General features: G+C 35.6%; 1 protein-coding gene across 2 annotated transcripts in view; it reads right to left on the reverse strand.

The window, feature by feature from the left end:
- DMC1 (DNA meiotic recombinase 1) overlaps nucleotides 1-13,394 on the reverse strand; it is a gene marked incomplete at its 3' end in the record, with an annotated part of 33,368 nt that extends 19,974 nt beyond the window's left edge. The window contains exons 1-7 of one of the 2 annotated variants that reach the window (XM_081309761.1): nucleotides 13,330-13,394; nucleotides 12,562-12,606; nucleotides 10,857-11,003; nucleotides 9,523-9,605; nucleotides 3,849-3,901; nucleotides 2,369-2,410; nucleotides 735-807 (exon numbers count right to left, since the gene is read on the reverse strand). In XM_081309761.1, the coding sequence (XP_081165887.1) occupies nucleotides 735-807; nucleotides 2,369-2,410; nucleotides 3,849-3,901; nucleotides 9,523-9,605; nucleotides 10,857-11,003; nucleotides 12,562-12,606; nucleotides 13,330-13,380 (494 nt within the window). In that variant the 5' untranslated portion in view covers nucleotides 13,381-13,394. The remainder of the gene's footprint in view (nucleotides 1-734; nucleotides 808-2,368; nucleotides 2,411-3,848; nucleotides 3,902-9,522; nucleotides 9,606-10,856; nucleotides 11,004-12,561; nucleotides 12,607-13,329) is intronic. The other variant, XM_081309762.1, reaches the window with a different exon arrangement.

The following is a 13,394-nucleotide window of genomic DNA, read 5'->3' on the forward strand; positions in this document are numbered from 1 at the left end:
CTTTTTTATCCAAAAAATGCAATCATTAAATCCTGTCATTTTCCTTCTGTTTCTTGTCCTTTTCTTTTTCTCTCTTTTTTTTCTTTTTGTCACTCTTCCACTTAGATCAATTTCTCATTACTTGCCTAGATTTTTGCAAAAGTATGCAATTTATGCCCTCAGTGTGGTTTCCAAGCCTTTTGTGGCTAACCTTTCCAGCCTCGCCTTGTATTCTGGACTACTTCACACTTCTATTAAGCTGAAGTTCTTTCTGTGACTCAAACAGCTCCTGCCCTTCTTCCTTTTGTGTTCTTTCTCTCCATATTTCCCCTTTGAGGTCATAGTTTGAATGAATTAATAATCCTTCTATTTTCTATGAGCAAATTTCTTTGGAGAAGAGGATTAAAATGAATAAGATATAATCCCCTCCCCCCTCTCATTGTAGTTGAACACAATACCTTTATTTTAAATATTTATTTTTATGTGGTGCTAAGGATAGAACTCAGCACTTTGCACGTGCTATATGAATGCTCTACCACTTTTTTTGTCAGTTTTACACCAATCCCACGTGGAAAATGAAAATCTAACTAAAAATTGATTTGAGAAGTTGACCAGTAATTGTTTTTCCCTTTGGCTTTTCTCATTATTGCTGGTTTATGGAATGATTACAAAAATTACTTATTTCAAACAAACTCTCTGTTAGTTACATTACTATATCATACTGTGTTAGCATCTTGTTTAAATAAAAGGGTTACAAAGTATTTTCTGTATCAATGAAGATAATTTTTCCTCCTGAGTAGCCACCTGCTCCTGGAAGTTGAGCCGTCACTAGGGGGCAATTTAAAAAGTCAATATTAATAGGAGTAAATAAACTTTGTACTAATGAATATATAAATACACATTGAATTTATGCTGGTTGCAATTCTTTAGTAAATTTGATAAAGAAAAAAATGATCCTTTCCAGGTGCAGTGGCGCACGCCTGGAGCCTGGAATCCCAGTGGCTGGGGAGGTTGAGGCAGGAGAGTTCAAAGCCAGCCTCAGCAACAGCAAGGCACTAAGCAACTCAGTGAGACCCTGTTTCTAAATAAAATACAAAATAGGGCTGGGGATGTGGCTCAGTGGCCTAGTGCTCCTGAGTTCAAATCCTAGTACCCCCTCCCAAAAAAACCAAAAAAAAATGATCCTTTAGTTTCTAAAAAGTATGCGGTATTTTTCATTTTATTAATCAGTGGTGAAATAATAAGTATTCTGTGGGATAAATTAATTCAATAAATAATTTCAACACTTTTCACTATGGAAAATACTCATACAATTTAGTTGTTCCAAAGAAATGGAAGTAGAATTCAAATTTTTTTTTTTTTTTGGTGGGGGAGGGCAATATTAGAGTTTGAACCTAAGGGCTTCCTCACAAATGCTAGGCAAGAACTCTACCATTGAGCTATATCCCTAGTCATTTTTAAATTTAACTTTGGGACAGGATCTGGCTAAATTGCTCAGACTGCTCCTGAACTTGCAATTCTCCTGTCTTAACCTCCCTAGTAGCTGGGATTATAAGCATGCACCAATGCATCTGGCTACTAATTTTCTTTTTTATAAGAAATAATGACAAATATAATTTATGCTCTATAACTCATTTAAGTTACTTTCAATTAATGTATGACAAAAATTTAAGATGAATTTGTTTTTCACACTGCAATAATTAACACTATAGAGTTACTTTGTACCAGGTATGTGCATTATTTCATTTTAAAATAAATGAAATTTATTTATTTCTTTTTAAAGATTTGGCACTATCATTATTTCTATTTTACTGATGAGAAAAATTAGAGAGGCAAAGCAATTTGCCCAAGGTCACACAGGTATTAATGGTAAAGCCAACACTGGAGTCAGACATTTTGATTCCAGTTTTTGCTATGTAAGTCAAAGAAATGCAAAGTAGTGTCTTTGTGAAAAAGGAGATATTTTGCTTATTTTGTCTTAGGAAAATTGTTTTTAAGTCTCTCTTAGGGCCAACCTTACTTCACAGAAAGCAAAGGATTCTAGATGTCAACAGATTTTGTGTCATTTTATAAAATGACATAGAAAAGATGGAATAGGGAAATTGAGACAGTAGATGCCTCTCCTTTCCAACACATTCATATACCAATTTGCCTTTTTTTAAATTTCCATTCAGGTATTCCTGGTGCAGTATCTCAAGCATTTCATATTCAAAAACCAGCTCTGGTATCTGGGCAACTGTAGGCAGTTGACTTGATCTCTCTGAGCTTCAATTTTCTTACAAATTTGTTCAGATTATAAGATTATGTAAAGTGTCAGGAACACAGTAAATGCTGAATAATTGAACGCTATGATTATTACTGCGATTATGTTGTTGTCATGTGTCCTTACCACAAAGGGTATGAGAGAGCTGAGTTTTTCCAGTACGAAATTCTGTGAAATATAGAAATGGTAGTAAAAACATGCAGAGTTAGTTTTTAGATATTTTCATTAAAAAATCAAACACAGACTCAAGATATTATTGTTCTATTTCCCAACTGTCAAATCTCACTCCAAAAGTACCTCTTGTGGGCTGGAGTTGTGGCTCAGTGGTAGACTGCTCACCTAGCATGTGAGGCCCTGGGTTTGATCCTCAGCACCACATAAAAATAAATAAAATAAAATAAAATAAAGGTATTGTGTCCATCTACAACTAAAAAAAAAAACCAGGAAAAATACCTCTTGTATCAATTCATACGTGGATTCTGCGCATATGAATACCAATAGTTACAAAAATAAGATTTTTTCCCACAGAACTGTCTTTTAAATAAAAATTAATTTAAATTTAATTTATTCCATTTCCATGGGAATACTTACATAATGAAAGTTTAGGAGCCAAAGGAAAGGAAAGGAAAACCTGGGGTTCTCCCACTGAACTGAAGGAACTGAAGAGATCTCAAACTGGTGGCAACCCCTAGTAACCAGTAGAAGCAAATTCTCTCTATATTTCCTATCTACCAATTTAGGTCCATTGAACTCTCATAAATTAAAATTAAACAATAAACTCACAAATATAAGTAAATGCAGAATAAGACAAGCCACTAGGCCTGGGTCAATAGAAATAACAAAAATCAGATTTGGTTCCCCAAGTCAACAAAAACAACAAAACGGATTTAGTTCCTCAAGGAGAGCAAATACTGAATTATCAAACATGGTATATAATGTGCTATGCATGAACTATCTTTAAAAATGAGAGAATATAATCAGGGAAGAGAGAAACAAATCTCTTTGTTCATGGAACATGCATTGCCTAGATGTAAGATCAACCTCATTATTCAATTATCTTTTGAAGGAATAAGAGAAAAAAATTTACTCCCTTCTCTAGTAATCGGAGATAAAAGGATGAAAAATATCAATAAGAACCATCTGTTTTCTTAAAAAATTTATTTTTTAGTTTTAAGTGGACACAATATCTTTATTTTATTTTTATGTGGTGCTGAGAACCGAACCCTGTGCCTCACGCATGCTAGGCGAGCGCACTACCATTTGAGCCACATCCCCAGCCCCAAGAACCATCTGTTAATGGATGGATTTGCAGCCCCAAATGATCTTGTATCATAATTTAGATTTCATAATGTTACAAAATAGGAAATTATTTGTCTATTTGTTGTTTAATTATCATTATTTTTAAAATACGTTTTTATTTTATTTTATTTACTTATTTATATGTGGTACTGAGTAATCAAACCCAGTACCTCACACAACCTAGGCAAATGTTCCACTACTGAGTGAGCCACAACCCAGCCCCTGTTGTTTGTTTAATTATATGTGTGTATACAAAGATATGCATAAATATATATTTCATATAACAAAATATTAAGGTTCCACCTACCTCCAAAAGCTTCTGTGATTGCCATGCTTTCAATTCCACCTCCTAGCAACTTACTGGAAATAGAAAGAAAGCATTAGTAATAGGCATAGAAATAGGGATTTCAAGAAAGGAGAAAGAATTTGTATATTAGTTACCTGCCATCCATCCATCTATCTCACCCATCTATTTTTATAAACATGCACAGGAATTCTAGTCTGAACAAATGGCACTCTACCTGTTTAGTTCATAGGTTCAATATTGTGTATGGGCAGGTGGATCAACAAAGCAACTTATAAGCCCTGCTATTCTTACTTCTGGATACCAAAAGTAAATAAGTAAGTAAGGTCATTTGTCCTTTTTTTTTTTTTTTTTTTTTTTTTTTTTTTTTTTTTTGCATATGGGATTGAACACAGGAGCACTTAACCACTGAGCCCCAATCCCAATTTATTTTATTTTTTTATTTTGTGACAAGGTCTTGCCAAGTTGCCCATGCTGGCTTATAATAATTTGTAATCCTTCTGCCTCAGCCTCCTGAGTGGCTGTGATTACAGGCGCTCCACTATTCTTTTAAATTGAATTGCAATTAAAATGTAGGGTCTTTGTTTGTTATTGTTTTACAGTGCTGGGGTTTGAACACAGCTAGGGTCTTGTGCATTGTAGGGAAGTGTTCTGCCACTGAGCTACATCCCCAGCCCAATGATCTTAGTTATTAATTGGGTTTTTCAAATTGTGCAGGGACGATGTTTCTAAAAGTCAACTGAATATTCAATTTTTAATACAATGAGAAACACAAAAAGCAATCTCCGGGCATGGTGGCCCATGCCTGCAATCCCAGCAGCTCAGGAGGCTGAGACAGGACCGTGAGTTTAAAACCAGCCTCAGTAATGGTGAGGTGCTAAGCAACTCAGTGAGACCCTGTCTCTAAATAAAGTATAAAAAAATAGGTCTAGGGATGTGGCTCAGCTGTTGAGTACCCCTGAGTTCAAACCCTGGTACCAAAAAAAAAAAAAAAAAAAAAAGAAAGAAAAAAAAAGAAACACAAAAAGCAGATATTAGGAGAATCCAGAGATTGCCATCATATTTGGCTTATTTCACATAAACCAAATTTTAAGGACAACATGTCAGAATAGAAAATGCTTAAAGATGTTATAGGTAATATTAGCAGTCAGAAGAATAATTGCCAGGTTTTGATAGCATATATTTATTTGGTAACCCAATGTTTCAGGCATTTAATGTTCTTGATATGAAAAGAACTAAATTTAAGTTATGATTTCATTCATTCATCAAATACAACAAACATTGTGTTAACTGTGTTAATACCTGGTAGGAACACTTAAAAAACCTTTGTAGTTTCTATTAGCAAGTCTTTGGAGATATGATCACTGATCAGACAAAGCCTTAGGAGTTATGGATGTAGTTTGGGAATTTGGGAATAATAGAGAATTTACTAGTTTAAGAGAGCAATTTAAATGTAAATTGAAGCAATGTTGGAAGTTACAAACAAACTTAGTGAGGGATACAGACTTCAATGAAGAACACAAAAATCTAGATACTGACCTGTGTAGCTTGAATCTAAAGGACATGTAAGCTGAGCAATCACCCCATTTGGAGGCTTTGCCCTTGGAGATGTAACAGGTCAGGCAACTACTAAAAGAGAGCTTTACTTGCCTCTCCTCATCTTGTAAAAAAATCACCCTGGAAGGCTATAGCTCTGAAAAATACCAGACACAATTTCTGGTTGATATGTAATACAATCAGGCTGCAAAGGTAACCCCCAAATTTGTCTAGGAGTGTACCCCAGATTATTTGGGGTAATATAATTATTTCATTTGTGAAACTCAGGAAAATACAAAATTAGATGTAGAAATAATGTTTTATATCTAAGAAGATTTTAAAATAGAGATAAAACTTAAAACCCACAACTTACTATTTTCACAGTAATTTTCATGATGATTTTATATTTGTTCTTTGAGAACTTTTAAAATGTAAGGAAATTTGGTCTTTTTATAATAGCAGAATAGTCTCTGGATAATTAAATGACATAGAGCTATGATTTTTTTAAGTTGATAACTAAGTTCATAAACAGTATCTGAACATTTATGAGTGCCAAAGTCCCACTATATTTATAAGTTCATTGGTTTTCAAAAGATATTTAGGTAATTGGGAAGATCTTGCTTGTTAATAATTAGACAAAGTTCTTAAAGGAAATGATGAGAGCTACCAGTACCAAAATGAAGTCACTTATGTCAAACTAACAAAACAGAATCTGACAAGTCCACAGAATAGAAGTTCTCACACATACATGATTCAAACAAGACCTATTAAAAAACATTCCTCAGGAGACCAGTAATAGAACTTATTGGGAGAACTTCAAGACTGCAATGTTCTAGATGGAGTGCTTGTACAAGGATACATGCCTAGCAATGGCTGTCTCAGCCAATAAGCTAACACCAACTACAGTAACAGTCTCCTGTGACTTTTGATCTTTGTAAATTTTGGTTTCTTTTTCTTTCACCCACCCTCCTGGATACACCTGTGGCCTGCCATAGCTTGTGTACTCCAAATTGCAATTCTCTACTATTCCCAAATAAATTCATTTATTTTGGAGCACCTGTCTCTCCATTTATTTTTAGACTGATGAAATACAATATACTAAATGTACAACTTCAGATGCTTGAGGAAATTCAGTTAACCATATCATAAAAACCCTCTTTAAATTTACTAGATTTATAAAAGAACTTAAAAGTTTAAGAAAAATTTTAATGAACCAAATATTAATTTTAAAAAACTTAGCTCCCGAGTGATCTTTTCTGTGCCCAAAAGCAAACATCAATGAAGACTCAATATTAATTTATATAGCCCAAAGGTTCATAAGCCACCAGGCAGAGTAACTGGGGGATGTCAGATTGTCACTGGAATCAAATGTTTTATTGATCAACTTGATTTTCAACAATTTGCCTTGGGGCAGGATTTCCCAAAGACTCTTCCATGGGGGTTGGAGAGGAGGTTCTGTGGGGCAGTGCTGGGTTAAAAAAGTGTTTTGTCTTACTGAAGGATTTCACAGATCCTTTATTAAGCCAGAAGGCATGGTGAATCTTCAAGAAGAATATATAGTAGATTGGACTTCGTAAACTTATTTTATTCACTATGTGTTTATTTAGTCATTCAACAAATATTTATTGAGAACCACTTTACCTTTGGCGAATAAAGCAAAGAACAAAAAATACTGAAATCCTTTGCCTCATGGATCTTACATTCTAGAGGGAGGTCAGAAAATAAAAGTAAAGGGCTGGGGAGATAGCTCAGTGAAACATAGTAGCATGTCAGACATTATTAAATGGTATGAATAAAAATAAGATGGAGAAATGGGATAAATATTACAGAGTTTAAAGGAGGGGAGCTTACATTTTCAAATAAAGTGATCAGAGAAGGCCTTCTTGAGATGTGACATTTTAGTAAAGACCTGAAAGAGATGACAAGCCACGGAGATATACAAGGACAGAGTATTCCAGGCAGAGGGAACACTGAATGCAAAGGCCCTGATGCACGTATGTATCTGATACATTCTAGGCAATGCAAACAGGCCAGTGTTTCAGGTACACAGTAAACCAGAAGAATAAAAGATGAGATTTGATTAGGGATTGGGGAAGACTTTGGCTTTTTCTCTAGCTAAAATGGGAAGTCATTGGAGTATTTTGAGTAGAGTGTCACATTCTGATCTACATTTTAAAAGGATGGAGCAGGTGGTGCATGCCTGTAATCCAAGTGGTCTGGGAAACTGAGGCAGGAGGATTGCACTTCAAAGCCATTCTTGACAATTTAGCATGACCCTAAGCAATTTAGTGAGATCCTATCTCAAAAAAAAAAGATTAAAAAAAAGTGCTGGGGATGTTGCCTAGTGGTTAAGCACCCCTAGTTTCAATCCCTGGTACCAAAAAATACATACATAAGTAAAAAGATTATTCTGGTTCTTATATCAAGCATAAACAGTAGGGGCAAGGTCTGAAAGAAACAGGTTAGTTAGAAGGCAGGATTTGTTAATGGATTATAGGTAGTGTGGGGGGTGGGGGAGAAGATACCAAGAATGACACCAAGATTTTAGGTCTGAAGATCACTAAAAAGATCTCACATGAGGGACCTGCAGGAGGAGCAGATATAGGGCAAAGAGCAAAAATTTGGTTTTGGATCTGTGAAGCCTGAGTTGCTCACTAAACATTCAAAATGGAGGTATATTTGACTATGAAATCCTTTTTTCTTGCCCTTTCTTATAAAGCCAGAGTTTTCAGGAATACTTTAATACTGCTTTGGTTGTAATTGCTCCTGAACACTACTCTAACTTAAAGACTAATTCTGCCTAGTAAGGTAGGCAAAGAGCCCATTCTAATCAATTTGCATGGGTTTGGGAAGATAATATGTCTTACAAATCATAAAATAGTAAACAAAAAGGAATAAAATTATAGGAATAAGATTAAAATTGTCCCTGCTGAAATGCAAAACCAATCCTGTATTATTCTAAAATATTCAATCGAACAAGTGATTTTTTTTTTCTTTTTTGATTACTGGGGATTAAAGCCAGGGTTGCTTTGACACTGAGCTACATCCACAGTCACTGTTGTTGTTGTTGTTATTATTATTATATTTTGAGACAGGGTCTCATTGATTTGCTAATGGTCTCACTAAGTTGCTGAAGCTGGCCTTGAGCTTGTTATCCTCCTGTCTCAGTCTCCCGAGTGTGGAATTACATGCATGTACCACCACATCTGGCTCCTAACAACTGATTTTTTTTTTTTTGAAGGTGGGGTTACAAGGAAAGAAACCCAGGGCACTCAACAACTGAGAACATCCCCATTCCTTTTTTAAAAAAAAAAAAAAATATTTATTTTTTAGATGTAGATGGACACAACACAATGCCTTTATTTTTTTTTTTAAATCAAACAGAGAGAGAGAGAGAGAGAGAAGAGAATTTTATTTTTAATATTTATTTTTTAGTTCTCGGCGGACACAACATCTTTGTTGGTATGTGGTGCTAAGGATCGAACCCGGGCCGCATGCACTCCAGGCAAGCACGCTACCAGTTGAGCCACATCCCCAGCCCAATGCCTTTATTTTTTTTAATGTGGTGTTAAGGATTGAACCTGGGCCCTGCCCGTGCTAGGCGAGCACTCTACCACTGAGCCACAATTCCAGCCCATCCCCATTCCTTTTTATTTTTTATTTTGATACAGGATCTCGCTAAATTTCTCAGAGCCTTGCTAAATTGACAAGGCTGGCTTTGAACTTGTGACTCTCCTGTCACAGCCTCCTGAGCTGCTAGGATTATGGGCATGCACCACTGCGCCTGGCTAACAACTGATTTTTAAGTAAGCTCAAAAGGTGAAATGAAACTTTCTTCATCAGTGGAGAAGGAAAGGAAATGAAAAGTTAAACTGATTTTTAAAAATAGTTTATAGATTAATATAGACTGATTCAGAAATCACTTATATTTTGGGTCTGAATTTCTTGGAATAAATTTAATCCTATTCCTATAAGCAGTCTGCAATTTCTTTGGTTTGTATTTTTTGGGAAAAAACCCCAACAAGCTACTCCAAAAAAAGAAGCTATTTCTACTGATTATAGTAGAAATAACAACCAGATGAAAGAAAAGAAACATGGTATTCCAAAGATTGTACTTAGTGGTTATAAAAGAGATACACACTCAAATTCTTGGCTCCCAGTGGTGATATGGAAAACCATCTTCCTCTTCTCACTATATTCAAATGCAGTCAAGAATCCTGGTTCCTACAGAAAGATAAAAAGACAGATTCAAAAAGGGTATAAGATAATGGTTTCAATTTCAAATGCTGGGGGTGCTGTTGCTCAGTGGCAGAGTGCTTGCCTAGCATGTGTGAGGCACTGGGTTCAATCCTTAATACCACATAATAAATAAATAAACAAATAAAATAAAAGCATTCTATACAACTACAACAATTTTTTTAATTTTTCAAATGCTGCTCAAAAGTATATGCTCAATTATCAAGGTCATCATTTGGTATGAGCTACAATTCTGACATCTTTGAAGGTAGACCAGATCATGGTTAAAAACACTAACTTTGAACCACCCTTCCTAGGTTCAAATTGTATCTCTGGTCCTTACTAGTTATATGATATGGGATAAATTACTTAATATTGTTGTAAATCAGTTTTCACTTTTGGGTCAAGTGGCGATAATAATAGTGTCTCATATGATAGCTATGAACATTAAATAAAATATATTCATGGCACAAAGCAGAATGGTATTTTACTGAATGGTTCAGATGATTTCATTCTACATTATCATTTTTTTCCAGCTCTAGAAGTTTCAAGGAGAACAGAAATACCTGTTTCCATGAATATATGACAACATTTTTCACATGGTAGATTTAGTACATATTTGCTGATTAATGAGCTACAACTTTATGCCTTGGGTCAAAGGCATATATGCTTTTGCCTGACAGCTCATAGGCCACTCACAGTCCATGGGCCCAGTTGGAGAGTATGGGTACTTGAGCATCATCAGTGGCATCATCATGGTCATTTCTATCAGTCACACACATGTAGAACTAATCACTGCTAGCCTTTTGCTCACCAATGTGCTCTTATCAACTGGCCTATTATACCAGAAGAGGATCACTGCTTTGATACTGAGTGCTTTGCAACAGCCTTAGGTATGTTTCAGAAGACAAGATAAATGTTAAGAAGGAGGTTGTAAAAAAATAAATGAGAGAAAGAAAGGCAGAGAAACAGAAAGTCAGAAGTAGCATAAAGGGAGACAAAAAGGAAAGTTTTGGTAAAAATAATTACCTTAATTAGTGTTCCAGGTCTCTTAATTCCCTACCACAATCTTTCAGAAATTGATTGATATTGCTTTGGAACCAAAATGATTAAAACATTAACTTGGGGATAATCACATATTATGATCTACAGAAATTCAGAATTCTCACATAATGAGAAAGGCTACAAAGACTCATGAAGCCCTTCTAAACTAAAACAGCAAGAGTGGATTTTGCTTACAATGAGTTTGTTGGCAGCCTCTTTAATCTTGTCCACTTTGGCTTCTGAAAGCCCTTTGACATTGCATAGGGCTCTTCTTGTTGTCATCTGTATCCCTTTAATGGTACAGATTCCTACTGACTTCAGTTTCTTAATGTCAGCCACGTTCTGTAAATGGAAGAATGGGCACAACAGATTTATAAAATGCCAGCCTAAAAGGTTCCCGTACTATGTATGTCATGTGCTTTTCTGTCCATCTCCTTCCATCATGATGCCATTTTTATACAAGCAACCAGGTGGAATACTGCTTTGATACTGAGTGCTTTGCAAGAGCCTTAGGTATATTTCAGAAGACAAGACAAAAGTAAGAAGGAGGATGGTAAAAAATATTTCCAAATGTTCTGGAAATATCTGAGTAGAACATACCCACCAGGCTGCCAAATGTTCTGGCTGTGCCCTGATTTCCCAAGAATGTTAGTGAGACCATGGCAATGTAACAGAGAACTCAAAAGAAAAGTCTGTTGGTGGGAAAACTAACAAATTTATCACACATTCACCCCCTCAGTTCAGTTCCTTCCTTCTACAGAACTTCATTATTAAAATGTTCTAAATTTTTTAAAGATTTTTTTTTCCTTCTGCCCCAGGAGAATGCAAATAAAAAGATCGCCAAAAGACAGGATTTTTTTTTTTCTTGCTTCTATTTTCTAAAATATAAAGATTTAGAGGGCTGGGGTTGTGGCTCAGCAGTAGAGCGCTTGCCTAGCACATGCGAGGCCCTGGGTTTGATCCTCAGCACCACATGTAAATAAATAAAATAAAGGTATTGTGTCCAACTACAACTAAAAAAATAAATATTAAAAAAAAGACTTTAGATAGGAGGCTCTCAAAAGATAACATCAGCAGAGTTTTACTATCAATAATTACTGCTGAAATCCATCTAGTTTTAAGCCAGCCACCTGACAAACAGAATTAAATTTTGTGTTAATGGATAGAATAAATCTAGATAGATAAAAAGATTTATAATGATTTTAGAGCAAGTTCTTAATACCTCCAATTGGATTAGTGGTTCTGAATGAGGGACAATTCTGATTCCTGGGTACATATGATAGTGTCTGGTGTCACAGCTGCAGGAGTGCTATTGGCATGAAATGAGTAAGTAGAGGCCATTTTTATGGAGTCATCTAGACATTACATGACCACAGCCATATGCAACATAAATGCTCCAGAATAATATCAGTTGTTTTTTTTTTCTGCATAATTTCCCAGCTTACCATAAATAGAACAAACCATTAGGGTGATATGTAGAGCTTTACAACTGGACCCTGGAATGTGTCTGACTTTTTGATATTAAAGCTAAGCCAGAAACATTACAGTTTGCATGAAGTCACTTTAATTCTAACCAAGTAAATACCCTCCTTCCAACCTAAATTACAGATATCTACTTGGTCTTCCCAATGCCTGGGCTGTGCTTTTGTCAGTAATTCCCCCAGTATATTGCACTTAGCAATCCTGGATCTGCCCACCTCTTTGCTAGGATCTCATGGCACCTTGGGTGTCACACTGGGACCAGGTTGTTCTGGAATACCAAGCTTGTTGCTCAACACCCTACAAAACACAGGACAGCCCCTTGCCCCCAAATACACAAAGAATCATCCAAATGTTTATAAGGCTGATTCTGGGAAACTCTGAATTGGACAATTCAACATGGCATTGAAAAACTACTTACAATTCCATGTTTCTGTAATAGGTCAATGTCTTGAAACAAAGATTCCTAAAGGAAATGGAACAGAAAAGAAAAAAAATGGAGTTTTGATTCTTTGTATCCAAATGTTACATATTTTTTAAAGAGCTAATTGAATATTAGACCTATCCCCAAATGTCTCAAATTCCACTTTTTTAGGCAGATTGTGGTGGTATTGATAACGTTTTTTCAAATACATCATTACATATTTAGAAGAGGCACCAACTTTGAAAGGTCTGCAAAGCCAATAACCTTTGCCACGGCTTCCCTAAAATTTTAAAACCTTTACCAAAAGCAGTGGAACATTTGACCCATTTTAAATGTTTTTGCAACATTCTTCCCCTCCAAATTTTGTTCTCCTTCTAGGACCAGACAGCTATTCAGTACCAATGTGCTTAGACACCAGCATGGCCATACCAGTTAAGTTACTGAAATACTTTTGTACAGCAGGCTGGATGTGTATCTCAGTGGTAGAGCCCTTGCTTAGCATGCATGAGGGCCTGGGGTCTAGCCCAGAATTGCAAAAACAAAACAAACAAAAACCCTTTCAAGCCAGTTGCTAAGTAGTTAATGTTAACATCCCTTGCCAATCAAACTGTTCATATTTGTAATGCATAACTGTCTTATTTCTACTGTTTCCAAATATAGTAGCTAAGAGACAAGGAACTTCATTGTGTGTGTGTGTGTGTGTGTGTGTGTGTGTGTGTGTGAAATGACTGAATATCTGTGTATCTTTCAACATGTTTGTTATACCTCTTCATCTTGGAATCCTTGTTCTTCCTGTACAACTTGATCCTCTTTCATGTTGAGTCAATTCT

Source organism: Spermophilus citellus, assembly GCF_964194105.1.
Source record: "Spermophilus citellus genome assembly, chromosome: 10".
Lineage (NCBI taxonomy): Eukaryota > Metazoa > Chordata > Mammalia > Rodentia > Sciuridae > Spermophilus > Spermophilus citellus.